Source organism: Symphalangus syndactylus, chromosome 5, assembly GCF_028878055.3.
Source record: "Symphalangus syndactylus isolate Jambi chromosome 5, NHGRI_mSymSyn1-v2.1_pri, whole genome shotgun sequence".
NCBI classification, from domain to species: domain Eukaryota; kingdom Metazoa; phylum Chordata; class Mammalia; order Primates; family Hylobatidae; genus Symphalangus; species Symphalangus syndactylus.
The window spans coordinates 48,773,253-48,792,080 of record NC_072427.2 but is presented as its reverse complement, the minus strand read 5'-3'; the positions used below and the strand labels follow the sequence as shown (position 1 = coordinate 48,792,080).

The following is an 18,828-nucleotide window of genomic DNA, read 5'->3' as shown; positions in this document are numbered from 1 at the left end:
TGTTTGTATGGTGGGCCCGGGCCCAAATGAGCAGTAGAATCTTAGCACAGTCACCTACACACTCATTTTGATGCTCTGACTCCTTATCTTAGCTAGTCAGATTGTGGTCTATGAGTTTGCATTTTAATAAGATCCCTGGGTGAATCTTGTGCATGTCAAAGGAAGAGAAGCACTGCCCTCAAAATATAGAGCAGATGAACTAGATTATTAATTTATAAAGGTAGGCTGGCTATTTATTTATTTATCTTGTTGATGAGAAGAATCAAGTTGACATACACAATCATCGCCATAAGGATTTCAGGTAAAAAACAAACAAACAAAGGTTTACATATTAGATATATTTTACAATTAGCACACCAATCTTTTTACTACAGCATCTAGTAGCACATTTCCCAGAGATTTAGATGGAAATTTCTATCCCATGAGCCTTGTTAGTATTTTTAAAATTGAATACACAATAAATAGTGGCCAAATTGATTCTCTTACAGGCATCTCACTCAAACTACAGTCATACTTTCCAATAGGCCCCATAAAAATCATTGTTCTAGAGCAATCTAATATATTTATCCACCTCTTTAGACACTTAGGTAAGTATAATAATACAAGTTTTGTGTGTGTGTGTGTGTGTGTGTGTGTATTGTGTACCTTGTGGCCTCTTGCCCAGTTTCTGCAACACCTGAAGCTGATGCAAGTTTAATGTAAATAAAGTACAGCAAAGTTAGAAATGTTGACTTTTATGTGCCCATCAGGAAAAAAAAGATGAACGTTATTGTAGAGGAAATTTTCATTCTGGAAAAGATGCATACTGTTTGAATATTACTTTCATGCTTTCCACAGATATTACACATAGATATTATATTCTAAGGGTTATGTTTCAAAGTCATCAAAAATAGAAAATACACCTATATTTCTAACTGAAAATAATAACGGTAAGTAGCCTACCTTTGGGGAAATGTGATAAAAATATTAATCAGCATCACAACTCATGAAAAGCATAAAATGTGCAATGATTTAAACTACATGTTCTTCATATGAATCTGTGTAGAAATATAGACACATTTGATAAATGCTATTTAAAGTCTGAGTGCTTTCGTAAATGATTCAGTCATCTGTAGGTTGAAGGGATTACCTTTATTTGCCTTCATAATGAGAATTAGATTTCTATTCTTTATAAAGCAGGGAATACAGATTCTGCACGAAGTAAAAGCATTCAATCTTTATTAATAATGATGGCAGTTGCGCTGCAGAGGAGAAAGCTTGTCAGAGTAACGTATTCCGTTTTACATCGTAATCAGAGGTGTGTCTATCTCTGTTGAAGGCAGAATTAAAAGCCCCTTCAACATTTTTAAAATGATAGATGAAAAACATCTCAAAGTCTCCTTTAAAATTCGAATTGACGATTCCACATAACAGGAAAGGGACCAAGAATATCTTCAAGAAATACTTCATGACGGAAGTGATGTTTTAAGTGAAATTTCATCAAGGAGAAGATTTTCCAAAAGGTCTTTTGACCTCAGGAAGAATCTCATTAGTTTACTGTGTAAATAGTTTCTAGTAAAATGATAAAGACTTGATTTTTCAGAAACAAAAAATTTACACAGTTTAATGTAATGTTTTGATTTCGAAAGTGCTGCTTGTGCCTTCATAGTTACGCATGTGTATTTCTACGCATTTTCTTAGCTCATTCAAACGCCAATAAAATACTTTACTATCCAGGCTCCTTAAAAGCTGAATTAAGTTCTAAAAGTGAGGATTGTATGTACTCTGTGAGGTATGCACAGATGTATGTGTGTGATGTGTATGTATGGTGTGTGTGTGTGGTCTGTGTGTCTAGTAAGTGCATGGGGTACGTATATGTGTGTGTGGTGTGTATTGTGGGTGTTGTGTGAATACTGTGGGTGGTGTATGGTGTGTGTATGTGCTGTGTTTGTGGTGTATGTGTGTGTGGTGTGTATGTGTACTATGTGTGGTGTGTGTGTGATATGTGTGTGTGCAGTGCATGTGGTGTATGTGACGTGTGCATTTTGTGTGTGTATGGTGCTGTGTGTGCAGTGTAGTGTTTGATGTGTGCTTGATGTGTGTGTAGAATGTGTGTGGTGTATGTGTGTGGTGTGTGTGGTGTGTGCACAGTGTGTGTGGTGTATGTATGTGATGTGTGTGTTTGCTCTATGTGTGTGGTGCTATATGTACGTGTGCAGTGTTTGGGGAGTGTGGGGTGTGTGATGTGTGTGGTGTGTGTGTGGTGTTGTGTGTGGTGTGTGTGTAGTAGGTTCGTGTGTGTGGTGTGTGCGTGTGCACATGCTGTGGGGTGTGCAGTGTGTGTGGGCTGTGTGTGCGTGTGTAATGGTGTCGTGTGTGCAGTGTGTGTGGTGTCTGTGTGTGGGGTGTGTGTGCATGTGCACATGGTGTGGTGTGTGCAGTGTGTGGTGTCTGTGTGTGGGGTGTGTGTGCGTGTGTAATGGTGTCGTGTGTGCAGTGTGTGTGGTGTCTGTGTGTGGGGTGTGTGTGCATGTGCACATGGTGTGGTGTGTGTAGTGTGTGGTGTGGGGGGTGTATGTGCATGTGCACATGGTGTATGTGTGCAGTGTGTGTGGTGTGTGTGCACACATGGAGTGGTGTGTGTGGTGTGTGGTGTCTGTGTGTGGGGTGTGTGTGTACACAGTGTGGGGTGTGCAGTGTGTGGTGTCTGTGTGTGTGGTGTGTGTGCATGTGGTGTGGTGTCTGTGTGGTGTGTGTGTGTGCACATGGTGTGTTGTGTGGTGTTTGTGTGGGGTGTGTGCGTGTGCACATGGTGTGGTGTGCAGTGTGTCTGGTGTCTGTGTGGCATGTGTGCAGTGTGTATGGTGTCTGTGTGGGGTGTGTGCATGTGCACATGGTGTGGCATGTTCAGTGGGTGTGGTGTGTGTGTGGTGTGTGTGTGCAGTGTCAGGGGGTTGTGTGTGTGCGTGTGCACATGGTGTAGTGTGTGCTGTTTGTGTGGTGTCTGTGTGTGGGGTGTGTTTGCATGTGCACATGGTGTGGTGTGTACAGTGTGTGTGTTACGAGTGACTGTTTCTCTTAGCATGTGGACATCAATCTTCCAGACCAGCTTTCCCCATGTGTCTGGGAACATGAGAAACAAGTTTCTGCAATAATTGTTACACAACTTTTCTGAGACGGACCAAATTTCTGTCATGAGTGAGTATCTGTGTGATTTCACAGTAGGGAATGTGATGTCCTGGCTTGGCTCACACCCTCTGTGGGTTTAGGCAGGGTTCCTGCTGGATCCCTCACTGTGGCCAGAGAAGGAGGGCTCTGTTTCAGTGCAGGGCACCAGAAGAGGACTGGTGTGTGGGAAGACCAGGTAATCATAATGCTATTAATAATAGCAGTAATCATACTGTTTTATACATTGTATATGTTATAAGGATTTTAACTTTCATGTAACATAATTGTTGTAAAAATTTTCCCAGTTTGTTTTATGCTATTTACCTGGTGTTGAAATGTATAAGAATTTACACTTTAGGTACGTTAGGTTTATTCCTTTTTATATTGTTTCTGTTTGAAATTTTGATTTTAGAAGACATTCATTCTCAAGGTCATAAAACACACAGACGTCTAATTTTCTTTTCTCTCTCTCTCTCTCTCTCTTTTTTTTAACATTTAATACTGGAATAAACTTTTTTTTTTTTTTTGAGATGGAGTCTCGCTCTGTGGCCCCGGCTGGAGTGCAGTGGCACGATCTCGGCTCACTGCAAGCTCTGCCTCCCGGGTTCACGCCATTCTCCTGCCTCAGCCACCTGAGTAGCTTTGACTACAGGCGTCCACCACCACGCCTGGCTAATTTTTTGTATTTTTAGTAGAGGCGGGGTTTCACCATGTTAGCCAGGATGGTCTCGATCTCCTGACCTCATGATCCACCCACCTCGGCCTCCCAAAGTGCTGGGATTACAGACATGAGCCACCGCGCCCAGCTGGAATTAACTTTTATGCAAGGTGTAGGACAATTATTCAATTCTATCATTTTATATTCTCACATCATTACCCAGTATTTTAATACCATAAATGGAAAAATCGCTCGTTTTGTGAATTTAAAATGTTATCCTGTTACTAGATACAACTACACTGAATTTCTGTGTTTTTAATTCTCTTTCATTAATGTGTTTATTTTTGTGCCATTTCAAATTTGTTTACTTTGAATAGTAATAATCTTAAATATCTTATAGTAAATTTTATAATATTGGCTCTCGTGTGTGTGTTCAATAGATGAATTTAAAAGCACATTTTCTTGTTCAAAAATATTTTTCTTGGAATTTTTATTGGAATTTGAGCATATTTCTAAATGATTTACAGCAAACTAAAGAGTTAATATTATTAAGTCCTCTCATCCAGAGTATGACACGCAAATTACTCAAACCTCCTTTAATGCCATTTAGTCAAAATTAATATGTTAAATCAATATAAATTAGTATAAATGAATATAAATAATGATTAAAATACTGTGTTTGGCTGCACGTTTCTGTCTTCTGCCTTCTATCACTGATGTTTTATTCCTATTCTTGTTGTTTTCTATACTTTCTTTTATTATGTCTTTTTCTGTCTTGTGATTTGAAAACTATATGACACATTGTAATCCTTTAATTTCTCTAATTTTTTGCTTTTAATTTTAACTAATTTTATTTTTTAGAGAAGTGCAGGTTCACAACTAAACGGAGCACAGAGTACTGGCTTCCCATATGTCCCTTTCCCCACACACAGCCTCCCCACTACAGCTTCCTGCCCCACAGGAGCACACCTGTGACAACCAGGAACCTACTTTGACCCTTCATTATCACTCAAAGCTTACAGTGCACATTAACGTTTACTCTTCACGTTGTACATTCTGAGTCTTGACAAAAGTATAATGGCAATGAGATATTATTCACTGCTAGCAAGAGATGATCTATCAAGCCACAAAAAAATACATGGAGGAAACTTAAATGCATATTGCTAAAAGAAGCCAATCAGAAAAGTCTACATACTGTTCAATTCCAATTATATGACGTTCTGGAAATGGTGAAACTGTGGGAACAGTAGAAAGATCAGTGGTTGCCACAGACCAAAGAGAAGGAAGAGATGGATACACAGAGCACAGAGAATCTTCACGGCAGTAAAATCATTCTGTATGATACTGTAATGGTAGATATATATATTTGTAAAAATCTATCTTAACTTTTAATCTTTTAATTTTTTTTTTTTTTTGACGGAGTCCTGCTGTGTCACCAGGCTGGACTGCAGTGGAATGATCTCGGCTCACTGCAACCTCTGCATCCTGGGTTCAAGCGATTCTCCTGCCTCAGCCTCCCGAGTAGTTGGGACTACAGGTGCCCGCCACCATGCCCACCTAATTTTTGTATTTCTAGTAGAGACCGGGTTCACCATCTTGGCCAGGCTGCTCTCGAACTCCTGACCTCGTTATCCACTTGCCTCGGCCTCCCAAAGTGCTGGGATTACAGGCATGAGCCACGACACCCAGCTGTTTTTGTTTTAAAAACTACACACAAGCTGTGGCAGTGGTTCAATCCTGTAATGGCTGCACTTTGGGAGGCTGAAGTGGCTGGATTGCTTGAGCCCTGGAGTTCAAGACCAGCTTGGCAACATAGTGAGACTGCACCTCTACAAAAAAAAGTATTAAAAAAATAGCTGGCTGGGCGCGGTGGCTGACGCCTGTAATCCCAGCACTTTGGGAGGCTGAGGCAGGCAGATCACGAGGTCAGGAGATTGAGACCATCCTGGCTAACAGAGTGAAACCCCGTCTATACTAAAAAATACAAAAAAAATTAGCTGGGCCTGGTGGTGGGCACTGTAGTCCCAGCTACTGGGGAGGCTGAGGCAGGAGAACGGTGTGAACCTGGGAGGGGGAGCTTGCAGTGAGCCGAGATAGCGCCACTGCACTCCAGCCTGGGTGACAGAGTGAGACTCCGTCTCAAAAAAAAGAAAAAAAAAAGCCAGGCATAGTGCTGCATGCCTGTAGTCCCAGTTACTCAGGAGGCTGTGGTAGAAAAATCACTTGACCAAGCAGTTTGAGGCTGCAGTGAGCTATGATCATGCCACTGCACTCTGGCCTGGGTGAGAGAGCGAAATCCCATCTCAAAACAAAGAACAACCAAAAACCTACAAGCATACTCAGAGATAGTGTGGGTTCGGTTCCAGACAACCACAATAAGGCAAATGTTACAATCAAGTTAGTCGCATAAACATTTTGTTTCCCAGTGCTTTTAAAAGCTATGCTTAAACTATGTTCTAGTCTAATGAGTATTTAATAATTAATAATTAATTAATTAATTAGTAATCACATTGTGTCTAAAAATCTATGTACATACCTTAACTTTAAATACTTCATTGCTGAAAAATACTAATGAATATCTGAGCCTTACCAAGTCATAACCTTTTTGCTGGTGAGGGTCTTGCCTCTATATTGATGGCTGCTGACTTAGCCTGGGAGCTGCTGAAGATTGGGTGTCTGTGTCAATTTCTTAAAACAATGAAGTTTGTTCCTTTCACAAAAGATTTCCCTGTAGCATGTGATGCTGTTTGATAGAATTTTATCCACAGTAGATCTTCCTTCAAAATTGGAGTAAACCCTCTCAAACCCTGCTTCTGCTTTATCAACTAGGTTTATGGAATATTCTAAATCCTTTGTTGTTATTTCAACAATGTACATAGCATCTCCACCTGCAGAAGATTCCATCTCAAGAAAATATTTTCTTTGCTCATCCATAAGAAGCAACTCTCCATTTGTTCAAGTTTCATCATGAGTTTACAGCAATTTAATCTCATCTTAATGCCTTAATTCTAATTCTAGTTGTCTTGCGATTTCTACAACATCTGTAGGGACTTCGCCACTGACATCCTGAGCCCTCAAAGTCATCCATGAGGCCTGGAATCAACTTCTTCCAAACTCCTGTTAATGTTGATATTTCAACCTCCTCCCATCAATCACAAATGTCCTTAATGGCATTTAAGGATTGCTATTAAGGACACTTGTGATTCACGGGAGGAGTTTGAAATATCATGAAAGTATTTACGATGAATCCTTTCCAAAAGGTTTTCAATTCAGTTTATCCAGATTCATCAAAGAAATCACTATCTATGACAGCTATACCTTTACAAAATGCATTTATTATTTAATAAAAACACTTGAAAGTCAAAACCACTCCTTGATCCACAGGCTGAAGGATAGATATTGTATTAGCAGCCATGAAAATAACATTAATTTCCAAGTACATCTCCATCTAAGCTTCTGGGTAGCTAGGTGAATTGTCAATAAGCAGCAATCTTTTTTCCTTTTTTCTTTTCTTTCCTTTTTTTTTCTTCCTTTATGTAGTTTCACTGTTGTTGCGCAGGCTGGAGGGCAGTAGAGTGGCCTCGGCTCACTGCAACCTCTGCCTCCAGGGTTCAAGCCATTCTTCTGCCTCAGCCTCCCAAGTAGCTGAAATTACAAGTACCACCACCATGCCTGGCTAATGTTTTTGTATTTTTAGTAGAGACGGGGTTTCATCATTTTGGACGGGCTGGTCTCGAACTCCTGACCTCAGGTGATCCACCCACTTTGGCCTCCCAAAGTGCAGGGATTATAGGTGGGAGCCACTGCATCTGGCCAAGTGGCAATCTCTTTAAAGGAATCGTTTCTGTTTTTTTTTTTTCCTGAGCAGTAGGTCTCAATAGTGGAATTAAAATATTCAGTAAACCATGCTGTTAACAGATGTGTTGTCACTCAGACTGTGATGTTCCATTTCTAGAGCACAGAAAGAATAGATTTTGCATAATTCTTAAGGGCCCTGAGATTTTCAGAGTGGTCAATGAGCATTGGCTGTAACTTAAAGTCACCAACTGCAGTGCTCCTCAAAGAGAGTCAGCCCATCCTTTGAAATTTTGAAGCCAAGTGTTGATGTCTCTCTAGTGATGAAAATTTTACATCTTCACTAAGCTTAATCATTTCTAGCTCTGGACTTAAAGTGAGAGACGTGCAATTCTTCCTTTCATTTTAGCTCTTTGAGGCCACTGTGGTAACTAATTAATACCCCCAGTGGGTGTCACCCTCCTCCCTCCTCAATCGAGTTCACCCACACCGGGGGGTGGGGAATGGGGCTTCCCGCACCCCACACGCTCTGCGTGCCTGGGGCTCTCCCACAAGGGGCTTTCATGAGCCAGGCAGCAAGGCCTGGCTCAGCCTGGCCCTGGCCCAGCCAGGCTGCACAGGCAGAAGGAATCTCCCAACCTGCCCCAGCACACGGGGCTTTTTGTTCACAGCCCTGGCTCCTCCGGAACTTGGGCTCTCCCATCCTCAGACTCCCTGGTGGCCTCTGCACCCCAACAAATGCCAGGAGGACCAGGACCCGCAGCACGGCAGCCTGCTGGGAGCATGCTCAGTGGGACAGCTTGGGCCCCCTCAAGCTGAGTCACAGAAGCAAGGTGTGCTTGCACCACCCACGACCCACCGGAGTCTGTGGTGGGACTGGAGCCCCAGGTCGCCAGGGTGGCATGGGAAACTGAAGACTGAGCACCTCCACCTCCAAAGCTCACGACCCTGGAGGCCTCCGCATCAAGCACAGATGCAAGCCATCCAGGCGCCTCCCAACCACTCCAGGAGCCAGGACGCTCGTCTACACTCACCCCTAGCCTGTTAGATGAGCTTCTGTCGACCCCAGAGTTTCAGCAAAAGGCACAACCTTTCCTAGATCCGGCGCTACTGGGGGAGCTGAAGGACATGGAAGAGACTGCTCCACTGGAACCACTCCTCAGCCAGGAAGAACACGGGGCTCTGCTGGAGGAGGTTTAGGACAGGAGGTTGGGGCAGGACGGGGGCAGGGCGGTGGTCTCTCTTTTGCAGCGAACCTCTGACTCGGTATGGAGAGGCGTGTCTTCCCTTCCAGCTGACCTGCCTAGGATCCCTGAGTTCCAGGTCCCATGAGAGACTCCACTCAGAGGAGGGCTGTCATTCATTCCTGAGCATCCCAGGATCCCAGAGCCCGTCCAGGTGGACTGTCTACTGCTCATGCATGGGTTTGCAGGCAACAGCCTAGGTTTTCTAACTAGCCCAGGCGGAGCTCCCTTCCCTTTTTCCCCCACCCACCCGCGTTCTTCAGTGGGGCGGGCGGAGACCTCCATCCCAGGAATCACTGGCCCGGGCAGCCACCAGGCCTGCTCTTCTTTCCTCACCTCGCCTCCTCTTCCTCCCCCTGCCACCGTCACTCACCTACCCGTGCCCCGCCAGCTTCTTCGGCATCACCGTGGAGCGCCTGACAGCTAAATGCAGACCCGAGACCCCATGCAAACCAGGTTGCTGCCCTTTCTACGTGCGAAGGAACTCAGGCAGAGAGGAGGAGAGGAAGTGAGACAGAGAGAATGGGAGCGATGGAGGGAGGAAAGAACGGATGGATGGAGCGACCTTGGAAGGGATGGAGGGATAGAGGGAGGGATAGAGGGAAGAAGGGAGGGAGGGAGGGAGGGATGGAGGGAGGGATGAAGGGAGAAACTGAGGGAGGGATGGAGGGAAAGAAGGAGGGAGGGATCAAGGGACAGAGAAAGGAAGGCAGAGAGAAAAGCTGTCTTCTACCTCCAGGACCAGCAGGACCTCGCACTCCAGGAAAATGTTGGGTGTCCAGTGGGGGCTAAGTGCTCGGCCCACAGCCCCATCGGCCTGCGAGGCGCTCACCAGCCCTCCAGATCACCAGCCTGGGTTACTTCATCCGGGAGCGATTCAGACGAATTTCGTCTCCCAAGGAATGAGCGAATTGCTCAGAGAGCAATGAGCCGAGACCCGGGTGGTTGTCCATTTTTCAACCACATGGTTCACAGATGAGATAGCCCCACATTGAGCCTGCAACGGAGCACAAGGCAGATACTCCCGTCCACACAGGAGTCACACTCAGGCCGACTGAAGCGTGGTTTCGGATTCCACGTTGCTTTGCCCTCTGCAAGGGGGCCTATTGCTCGCGTGTCTTACTGGGCTTGAGTCAAGGTGTTGTCAGGGCTGTATTGCCCCCCCGTCCACTCGCCTCCTTTCTCAGAGGCAAAGCACCTCCATGTAAACTCACACAGGACCAATGGTCGGAGGCAGAACGGTGCAGGGGAAATTGGGTACCCACATGTAAAAGAATGAACCTGGGCCCTTGACTTATACCATAAGAAAAAATTAACTAACTAGATCAAATACCTAAATATAAGAGCTAAAACTACAAAATTCTTAGAACAAAATATAGGGGAAACATGTCATACACTGTATCTGGCAGTGTTTTTTTTTTTTTTTTTTTTTTTTTTTTTTTTTAACAGGACACCCAAAACACAAGAAACAAAAGAAAAATAGATGAATCGGACTCTATCCAGAATTTGCAAAGAACAATTCAGCAACAATCAAAGAAACTACCTGTTTAAAATATTGGTAAAATCTTAAGCAGACATTTCTCTAAAAATTATGTAAAGTAGCTAATAAGCACATGAAAAGATGCTCAACAAAATTCATCATTAATGAAATGCAAATCTAACCCCAAATGACATATCACTTAATACCCATCAGCACAGCTACTACCAAAAGAAAGAAAACAAAACAGAAAATCACAAGTGTTGGTGAGGACGTGGAGCAATTAGAACCCTTGTACACTGTTGGTGGAAATGTAAAATGTTGCAGCTGCTATAAAATAACAAAATAGTAACTAAAAAATTTATACATAATATCACCATACGATCCAGCAATTTCACATCTGGGTATGCAGCAAAAGATAGGAAAGCAAAGACAGAAAATAATTCACGTACACCTAGGTTCATAGCAGCATTACTCACATCACCAAAAAGTTGTTTGAATTACTCAAGTGTTGTTTGAATTACCGTCAATGAAAAAATAGATAAAATGTGATTTATACATACAGTGGAATATTATTCAGCTATGTAAAATAAGGAAATTCTGACACATGATATGTCATGCATGAACCTTAAGGACATTGTGCAGTGACACTAGCCAGTCATAAAAGGACAAATACTGAATCATTCCAATTATGAGATACTTAGAATAATGAAATTCTAGAAACTCAAGTAGAAGAGTGGTTCCTAGGAGACTGAGGGGGAGTAAAAAGGAGCTTACTTAATGAGTATAGAGTTTTGTTTCTGCAGGTTGAAAGGAGGTCCCTATGAATGGGAATGATAGTTGCAAAACAATGTGAATGTAGTTAATTTTTCTGAGCTGCACACTTACAATAGCTAAAATGGTTAATTTTATGTATACTTTACCACAAAGTAAAAAAAAAAATTTTTAAATAAACTATAGCTATCTGCAATATCATGAATTAATACTATAACTATAATATTGCATAGAAGAAAGTAGATGTAAAACTATACATATTATAAAATTTCACTTACATAAAATCCAAAAAGTGAAAGCAACTGAGGTTCTGGCTTCCAGTAATAATTAAGTAGTTTGTTGAATACTTCACAGATAACTATAGCAAAGCTCTTTGGTCGCAGGGCTGCGGCACTGCAATCCCAGCATGCACCAGGCTCAGGGAGCGTGCGCCAATCAGTGGAGGAAGGGACGAGGCTCCGCACGTCTCGCTGGTCTTGCTGGGAGATGCAGTCTCATAAATGCTCCCAGCCCTTTGGTCACAGGGCTGCAGCACTACAATCTTAGCATGCACCAGGCTCAGGGAAAGTGCGCGTCACTGGAGGAAGAGGCAGGGTCGTGCGCGCCTTAGTGGGCTTGCTGGGAGATGTAGTCTCATAACCAGTCCCAGCCCTTTCATCACCAAGCTGCAAGACTACAGTCCCAGCATGCACCCAGCTCGGGGACAGTGCTCATTACTGAAGGAAGAGACTGGACCGTGGGCGCCTCCTTCTACTTGCTGGGAGATGTAGTTTCATAAAGACTCCAAGACTTTCCGGTCCCGTTGCCACAGGACTACCATACATACCAGTATGCACCGGGGTCAGGGAAAGTGAACGTCACTGGAAAAAGAGGCGGGGCTGTGTGCGTCTCCCTAGGCTTGCTGGGAGATATATGCTCATAAACACTTCCAGTCCTTTCTTCAGAGAGCTGCAGGACTACAATCTTAGCATGCACCATTCTCAGGGACAATGCGTGTCACTGGAGGAAGAGACCGGGCTGTGTGCCCCTCCCTAGGATTGCTGGAAGATGTAATCTCATAAACACTCCCAACCCTTTGGTCAAAGGGCTACAGGACTACAATCCCAGCATGCGCCAGGCTCCAGGGCGAGGCGCAGACCTGGAAGAAGGGTCAGAGTGGTACGCGTCCCACCTGATATGCTGGGAGCTGTAGTCCGTTAACTACTCTCAGCCTGTTTGTCGATAGTCTTCAGAACTATAATCCCAGCATGTACCGGGATCCGGGGTGCATAGCCCTGGAGGGAGGGGCAGAGCGGTGTGGACTTCCCAGAGTCCAAAGCACTGCTGAGTTCTGATGCCATGCCGACTCTTTGCAAGGATAGTGAGTACAGAGGTGCACCTGGAGGGCAGGTCTGGGCTGACCATTGAGGAGGGTATTATCCTATGAAGATACCTTACCTTTTCCCAAATAGGGCGGGTTGTCCTCACCCGATTGGCCCTATCCTTCTCAGGTTCCTCTTTCCGTTGCACCCAGGGTTCCTTCCAGAGCAGTACGTCTTCTGCAGCCCAGGGCACTGCCTTCTTTCCTAAACTGCTGTGGAAACTTTCCTGATGTCCGAGACACTGTCCATTGTGACGCAGCCCTCTTTTTTCTCTAGCCAGAGCACGCACTGAACCGTTTTAGAGATAAATATTCCACCTGGCCTGCTTGTGATCAGCTTCAGAGCTCTGCAGATTGTGACAAGGACTGTGGCTTCCTGGAAATGTCACTCTCAAAGTCGCCTTTTTCACGAATGTGAAAGTCTAGGCATCAGAAAGGTTAATTATTGGGTTGCACAAAATCTGCTAAGAGCAAAGGAGAAAACCCCATTTCCGAGGCGTGAGTCTTGTGAGCCATTTTCATCAACCCGTTTAAGTGGACAAGCTCCAAAATGCAACCTGAAGCTGCTGACTATTTAGGCATTTTACGCTTGAAATCAATAGTCTCATCTCAAGTCAGGCCTGGCTTGCCAGTGGCTCAGAGCCACCAATGGGACCTGTTACGTCAGGAACAGATAGTTTTCCAGCTTTACCGTAGCAGCTTTTAAGATGTGGAGCACTCGGGGTCATTTGAAACCCGCTATCTTCAGTAGGGACTTTTACTTCTAGAAAGCATTTGCATCTTGATTTTATCTGTCTTCAAGCTGACCCTTTGTTTATTTTAATAGTAAAAAACACATTCCTGGGTGGAGATTTAAGATGCTAATGAGACATGCAATGTATGCACAGATGTGTACAGCTACTGCACTTGTGCACCCAGAAGACCAGTCAGAACATGCTTACTGTGACACTTCTTTCCACCTTCTTATGAATAATCATGCAAAACTCCCATAAAGAGGGTTTCTCCAGCAATAATTAATGCTGTCTCAATTTTATGAGCAGGCTGCCCTGGAATCTCTTTCTCAGACTGTGTCGTCTATTCTGCACTTAATTTTCAAAATATCCTCTCTTTTTTGCAATAAATTATTCTGTACTTCTTTTACTGTGTGTTTCTTGTTTAAATTCTTTTAAACTAAGGAGATAAGAACCAAGGTATTACATCAGCCATCAACATTTCTGGTGCCATGACCTGGGGAGAGGTTTGTCTGCTTCATTAATTTCAGTTTCCCTTTACTTACAGTGAATACTATGGCAGTTCCAGACTACCTAGTTAATTAGTGCTGCTTGTTCCAGCGCTGTTTCAGTAAAGTTCTGGGGGAAACGTTTTTTTGTGTGTGTGGCTTTATTTTTTTATTTTATTTTATTTATTTTATTTATTTATTTTTATTATTATACTGTAGGTTTTAGGGTACATGTGCACAATGTGCAGGTTTGTTACATACGTATCCATGTGCCATGTTGGTTTGCTGCACCGTTTTTAAGTCACCTGTATTCTTTAGAGGGAGAATATATGTCCACTCTTCTTTTGGCTGCTGCTTCTGTGGTATCGATAAATACACTGACCACATGGGTTGCCCTCAATATTTCATATTTGGGCTACTTTGCCGCTTAGTTTCACATCTTTCTGGCCACAGTTCAGACTCAGCTGATTGTTTGCTGTCCCTTCAGCAATACTCTGTCTCCACCTAGTGGCTATTGTAATGTATTTTCTGGTCAGGTTTTCTGTTTACAAATTTTTGTTTTGTTTCGAGCAGCACATTAAGAGAACCCTGTCCCTTCAGGCTTTATGCATTTCCCAGCTCTTTGAAATTGTTCTTCAACAGGCTTTCTTTGCCCAACAAAAGATGCACAGGCATGTAGATGCCCGGTCATAGGGATTGCATCTGAGCTTTCCAGGCGTTATAATTGGACATCACAAATGGCAAACCAGTGAATTAGGGCAAGGCTTGTCACCCGGACATCTGCCCCCCAGCCAGCAGTGGGGGTCATCTCGGTAGGGCTGGAGATGTCCACCGCCGGGGAGAGCTAGGACGGTGTATGGCAAATGCCTATGACCGCCTAGAGCTTCAGTTAATGGGGTTTCGAGGGGATGTGCTGGACACTTGGTGGTACCACTTGGCCCGTGGGGATGCCCACAGCCTCCTGGACTTCAGTAAAAGTTCTGTCATTGCAGGATTCTGGCACCGTGGGAGTTGAATCCTCTACTGTCACTGAAACACCCCTGGGATGTATATCTAAAAATTAGAACAGCTTTTGGCTAAATGAACTTAGAAAAAAGAAAACTTTATCTTCTTTTGTAACACTATTTAGCCTCCCTACAGATTAGCTGAGAAAACATGGCTGGAGAATGAGACTGTGAACTTTAACTCCATCCTACAGCTAGATCTTTTCTGTGGAAATCAGGGAAAATGGTCTGAAGTATCCTATGTGCAAGTCTTTCTGGCCTGACAACAAAACCCAGCTCAATGCAGCACCTGTGGGCTAAAGCCTAGTAAGCCAGAAAGCCCCTCAGAACAATTAAAAGATAATCTCTTATTAAGAGGAAGGGACCCCAGACCCCACAGCCCAACACCACTTACTAGTGCTGGAACCATGGGCAAGTTACTTAACCTCCCTGCTGCTCCATTTTCTCATCTGCAAAGTAAGGGACATAACAATACTTTCCTCACTGAGTTGCTGTGACAGTTAAATGTGTTGACGCATTTTAAGCTTTGTGAACACAGTAAGTGCCATATAAAAGTGTTAGCTATCATTTTATTTGCTAAGTGCACATCTCTCTTCCTGGTTTGATTGTGAACTCCTAGAAGACAGGGGCTGTCTTACTCACCTCAGTACCCAGTGCTCAGTACACAGTAGGTGCTTGGTACATATTTGTTCCATGAATTGGCTTATTATTACTCTGCCAGTTGCCTTTTGGTTCATTGGGTTAACTGGCAAGCCAATAGAATGATTTCCAGTGAGCTTGTATTCCCCAGGGTGGATCAGCAAGTGGTTCCAGCCCTTGTGTCTAGACAGGCTTATAACTGCTGTGTATCTGGGTGACTTGGCTGGGGTTTTGGGTTCCTCTCAGCCTGCGTTCCTTATCTCTAGGCCCCATTCCCTGTTTCTCGGACAACCTGTGAATATGGGGTGTTTCTTGTTCTACTTTATCCAGAGGGGATTTGTAATGTATTACCCTTGTCCTTGGTTGGAAATGTGTCCTTTTTCTATTGTGAAAGTTTGGTCTGTTTGGCATGCAGAATGGGAGAATGTGCCAGGACTTCGGGATGCTGTCACAGCTGAATGGGAGAGAAAGAAAGCGAAGCTTCAGAGATATAAGAGTGAAGAGGGCACGAAATATCAGGAAGGCCAGCATTGCTTGGGTTCATCTACTGTGTGCTCTTGTCCAGTGATTTAACTCTTGATCATTTGTGCAAGAAATCATGAGTCATTGCTGCTCAGGACTTTGCTGGAGAAAACGGTCCTATCATAAGCCTCTCAACTAAAGATGCCAGTGGAATTTGGAAAGGGTTTAGCAGAAAGCAATAAAGACAATTCAGAAGCAGAGATCTAGAAGATATGAAAGATAATTCTAGGAACTGGGATGGGAGAAGGAGGTAAAATTCAGTAACTGATTACAAGAAAATGAAGGGTGCTTATACAGAGTTCTGGAATTTTCTACACACCTGTGCTTTAGCAGAGAAATTCAGGACTGCTCTTAGGCCTATGTGGCTATTTCTGTGGATAGAAAAGGATGACAGCTAAGACAGTTTTGTCATAGCTCCTGTTCTCTCCAGCCCAAACACTAGCAACCCCTTCATCACCAATGCTCAGAGGGTCTGGAGTAGATGAGGCATGTTGCAAGGGAATGTGGAGAACTTCTACACCAGACCCTTATCCCTGTTCCCCTCTCATTGGCCCTCTTCCCCACTCTTGTCCCCAGACTCCGGAGGACTTCTGACTGGGCAGAAGTTCTCAGCTTTTGATTCCTCTTTTGAAAAGAGTCAATCTTTTTTTAAAAATCATCTTCTCTCAGAACTATTAATAGAAACCAGTGACCGTGACTTCACTTTTTACTTTTTCCTCTCCACTCTAGATCCACTTTTCCATTGATTTCAGTCCTACTTGTCTTCCCATTTTCCTTCTTTCCCACTTTCTGGGCTCCCCACTCTCCTCTGTCTTGCAGTTCCTTATGACCCCAGATTCCTAGTGCTGGCCTATTAGGGAGGAGCTGTGGCATAAGCCAGGGCCTGGCATCTGCTTGGACACACCACCCACAGCCCTTGGCGATTGTCAGCCAGCTTTGGGGAAATGGCCTGGCTGGGACAACCCTGGGATTCTTGTTGCTTCAGCTGCCAAATTGCTTGGAGTCCCTGGCCCACCCTAGGAGCTGGGTTGGCAAGGATCTTAGTTTCTGTTTTGCATGACCATGAGTGAGTTGAAATCTTACTCTGTAATATCATTTCTTCATTCTTTCCACATTTACTGTGCAATACCACACGTCAATTACCTGCTCTAGATATTGGACGGGTAGAGATGTTAACAAGATCCAGCTTCTACACAGAACTCACAAGCTAGTGAGCGGTCTGCTGCTTTTGTAAAGAACTATAGCATAGTGTGAATAGGATGTTAACAATATGAAAAAGACTTGGGTAGATTAGAGGGCTTTGTGGAAGTGGAATGGGAAGGAACCTCTCATGAACAATTTTCTTTTTGGAAGGGATAGGTGGATGGGAGGATGCAGAGAGGAGTGTAGCAGAAAAGCAGAAGGACTTGGGTTAGAAGACTAGATGTGTAGTCTCAGCTGTTCACCAATTAACCTAATGTCTGGCCTCAGTTTCCTCATTTGCAAAACAGGGGCGATAACTGTAGCCCACCTTGTGGGGCACTGTGAGAATTGGTTGAGAAAATGCACATAAAGCACTTAGGACACAGGCACAGCTGCTGTGAGGATGATGATGGGGATGGTGAAGAACAGGCTGTGCAACTTTGGGAAAGTCACTTGTATACACTGGCCTCAGTTTCCTCATCTGCAAATGGAATGAGTTCCACGGGATCAACTGTAATTCTGTTTAGCAACATTTTTTTTCAGCATCTTCCCTGTTGGTGCCATTGGGCATTCAGAGAGGGTCAAGGCCTGGCCTCTGCCCTCCAGAAGGACAGGGTACAGGCACACATATAGATAACTCTAACAGAAGACACGGTCCCACGGAGCTGCTAAGTTCCTGAGCATGAGTGTTTGGGGAAGGGGTTTCTGGAGAGCTCGGCGGGGAGGCAGTGCTTGACCTGGGCTTTGAAGGACCAGTAGACAGAGATTGTGTCTTTCCTTGCTGAAAAACACTTTGTCTTCAAGATAAAGGCCAAATTTCCAGCTAAGCACCCAGGTTCCTCATGATGTCCTCAGCTCCCTTCTTCTGCTTCTCCACTGTTTTCCCTGTGCACTGTGATACTTCCAATTCTTGAAACATATTTTATACCTTCCCTTGCTTTCCTTCCATCTTTGTGCATGCTTGTTCTTTGGGCCTGGGACTCCCTTCTCCCTCTGCTAGGGGACAGCAGACTGGACAAGCAAGGCACTAGGGTTGGACTGGGGGATTCATATACTACCTTTGCCACTGAGCGGCCAGTGGAGCACCTGCTGTGTTGCTCAATCCCTAGGTGAGTCAACTCTTCATCTGCAAAATGGGGATACAAGGTAACAACAGTGACTCCCTCAAAGGGCACTGGTGAGGATTAAATGAGGTAACACACGCAAAGTGCTCGCCAGGCAAGCCCACAGTAATCATTGAATAAATATGGGCAATGTGGCCCACTCCTACTTGCATTTCAGGTCTTAGCTTAGTCATCACCTCCTCTGCGGTTGGCTGTGTGCTCCTGTAGTACACGGTATTTTCTCTTCTACCATAGCACGGCACCTGTCATCCCCACCAGACTGCAAACTCTCCGAGGCCAAGAGCCAGTCGACTGGGTTGGCTGCTGGCGGTGCCGCATAATAGGCATTCAGGAAATACTGCATGAATGACGCGGGGTGAGGGTCCCAGTGATCCGAGGGCGTGCAGAGGCTGTAGGGGGCAGTCCGGGGTCTCCTGCCCATGAGACTGAATGGGCAGGTGGACTTCAACTCTGCGGGGGACAGAGACAGCGTGGGCGTCCAGGCTGTCCAGGGCTCCTTCTTGTCCTGGGACTGACCCTGGGAGGGCGCAGGGCCCTGGGAGAGGATGGTGCTCAACTTTAACCGGGTTGGCGCCCTCAGGAGAAAATGCAGCCTGACGGGTCGGGTGAGCGCGCTCGATCCCGCCCCGCCCCTGCCCGGCCCCGCCCCGCCCCCGGCCCCACCCCCGGCCCCACCCCCGGGC

At 44.7% G+C, this 18,828-nt stretch overlaps 1 protein-coding gene and 1 long non-coding RNA gene across 3 annotated transcripts; one reads left to right on the top strand and one right to left on the bottom strand.

Annotated features, from left to right (window-relative positions):
* Positions 1-3: 3 nt before the first annotated feature.
* On the bottom strand, positions 4-12,616 carry LOC134736783 (histidine-rich glycoprotein-like). Of its 2 annotated transcripts, none has more exons than XM_063640208.1 (2): positions 8,635-12,616; positions 4-7,756 (listed from the first exon to the last, which is right to left on the bottom strand). In XM_063640208.1, the coding sequence occupies exon 2, from the start codon at positions 3,173-3,175 to the stop codon at positions 1,961-1,963; it is 1,215 nt and encodes a 404-aa protein (XP_063496278.1). In that variant the 5' UTR covers positions 3,176-7,756; positions 8,635-12,616; the 3' UTR covers positions 4-1,960. The 2 variants fall into 2 exon arrangements, with proteins under 2 accessions (XP_063496278.1, XP_063496279.1); XM_063640209.1 differs by having other exon boundaries at positions 4-10,673; positions 11,374-11,643.
* On the top strand, positions 12,046-13,591 carry LOC134736784 (uncharacterized). The gene is made up of 2 exons (XR_010121036.1): positions 12,046-12,455; positions 12,609-13,591. It is a non-coding gene; the product is annotated as an uncharacterized lncRNA (long non-coding RNA).
* The last annotated feature ends 5,237 nt before the right edge of the window (positions 13,592-18,828 follow it).

What these genes read in the sequence shown, in the direction of transcription:
- LOC134736783 (XM_063640208.1), bottom strand. Translation starts at nt 3,175, where the DNA reads ATGACAGAAATTTGGTCCGTCTCAGAAAAGTTGTGTAACAATTATTGC.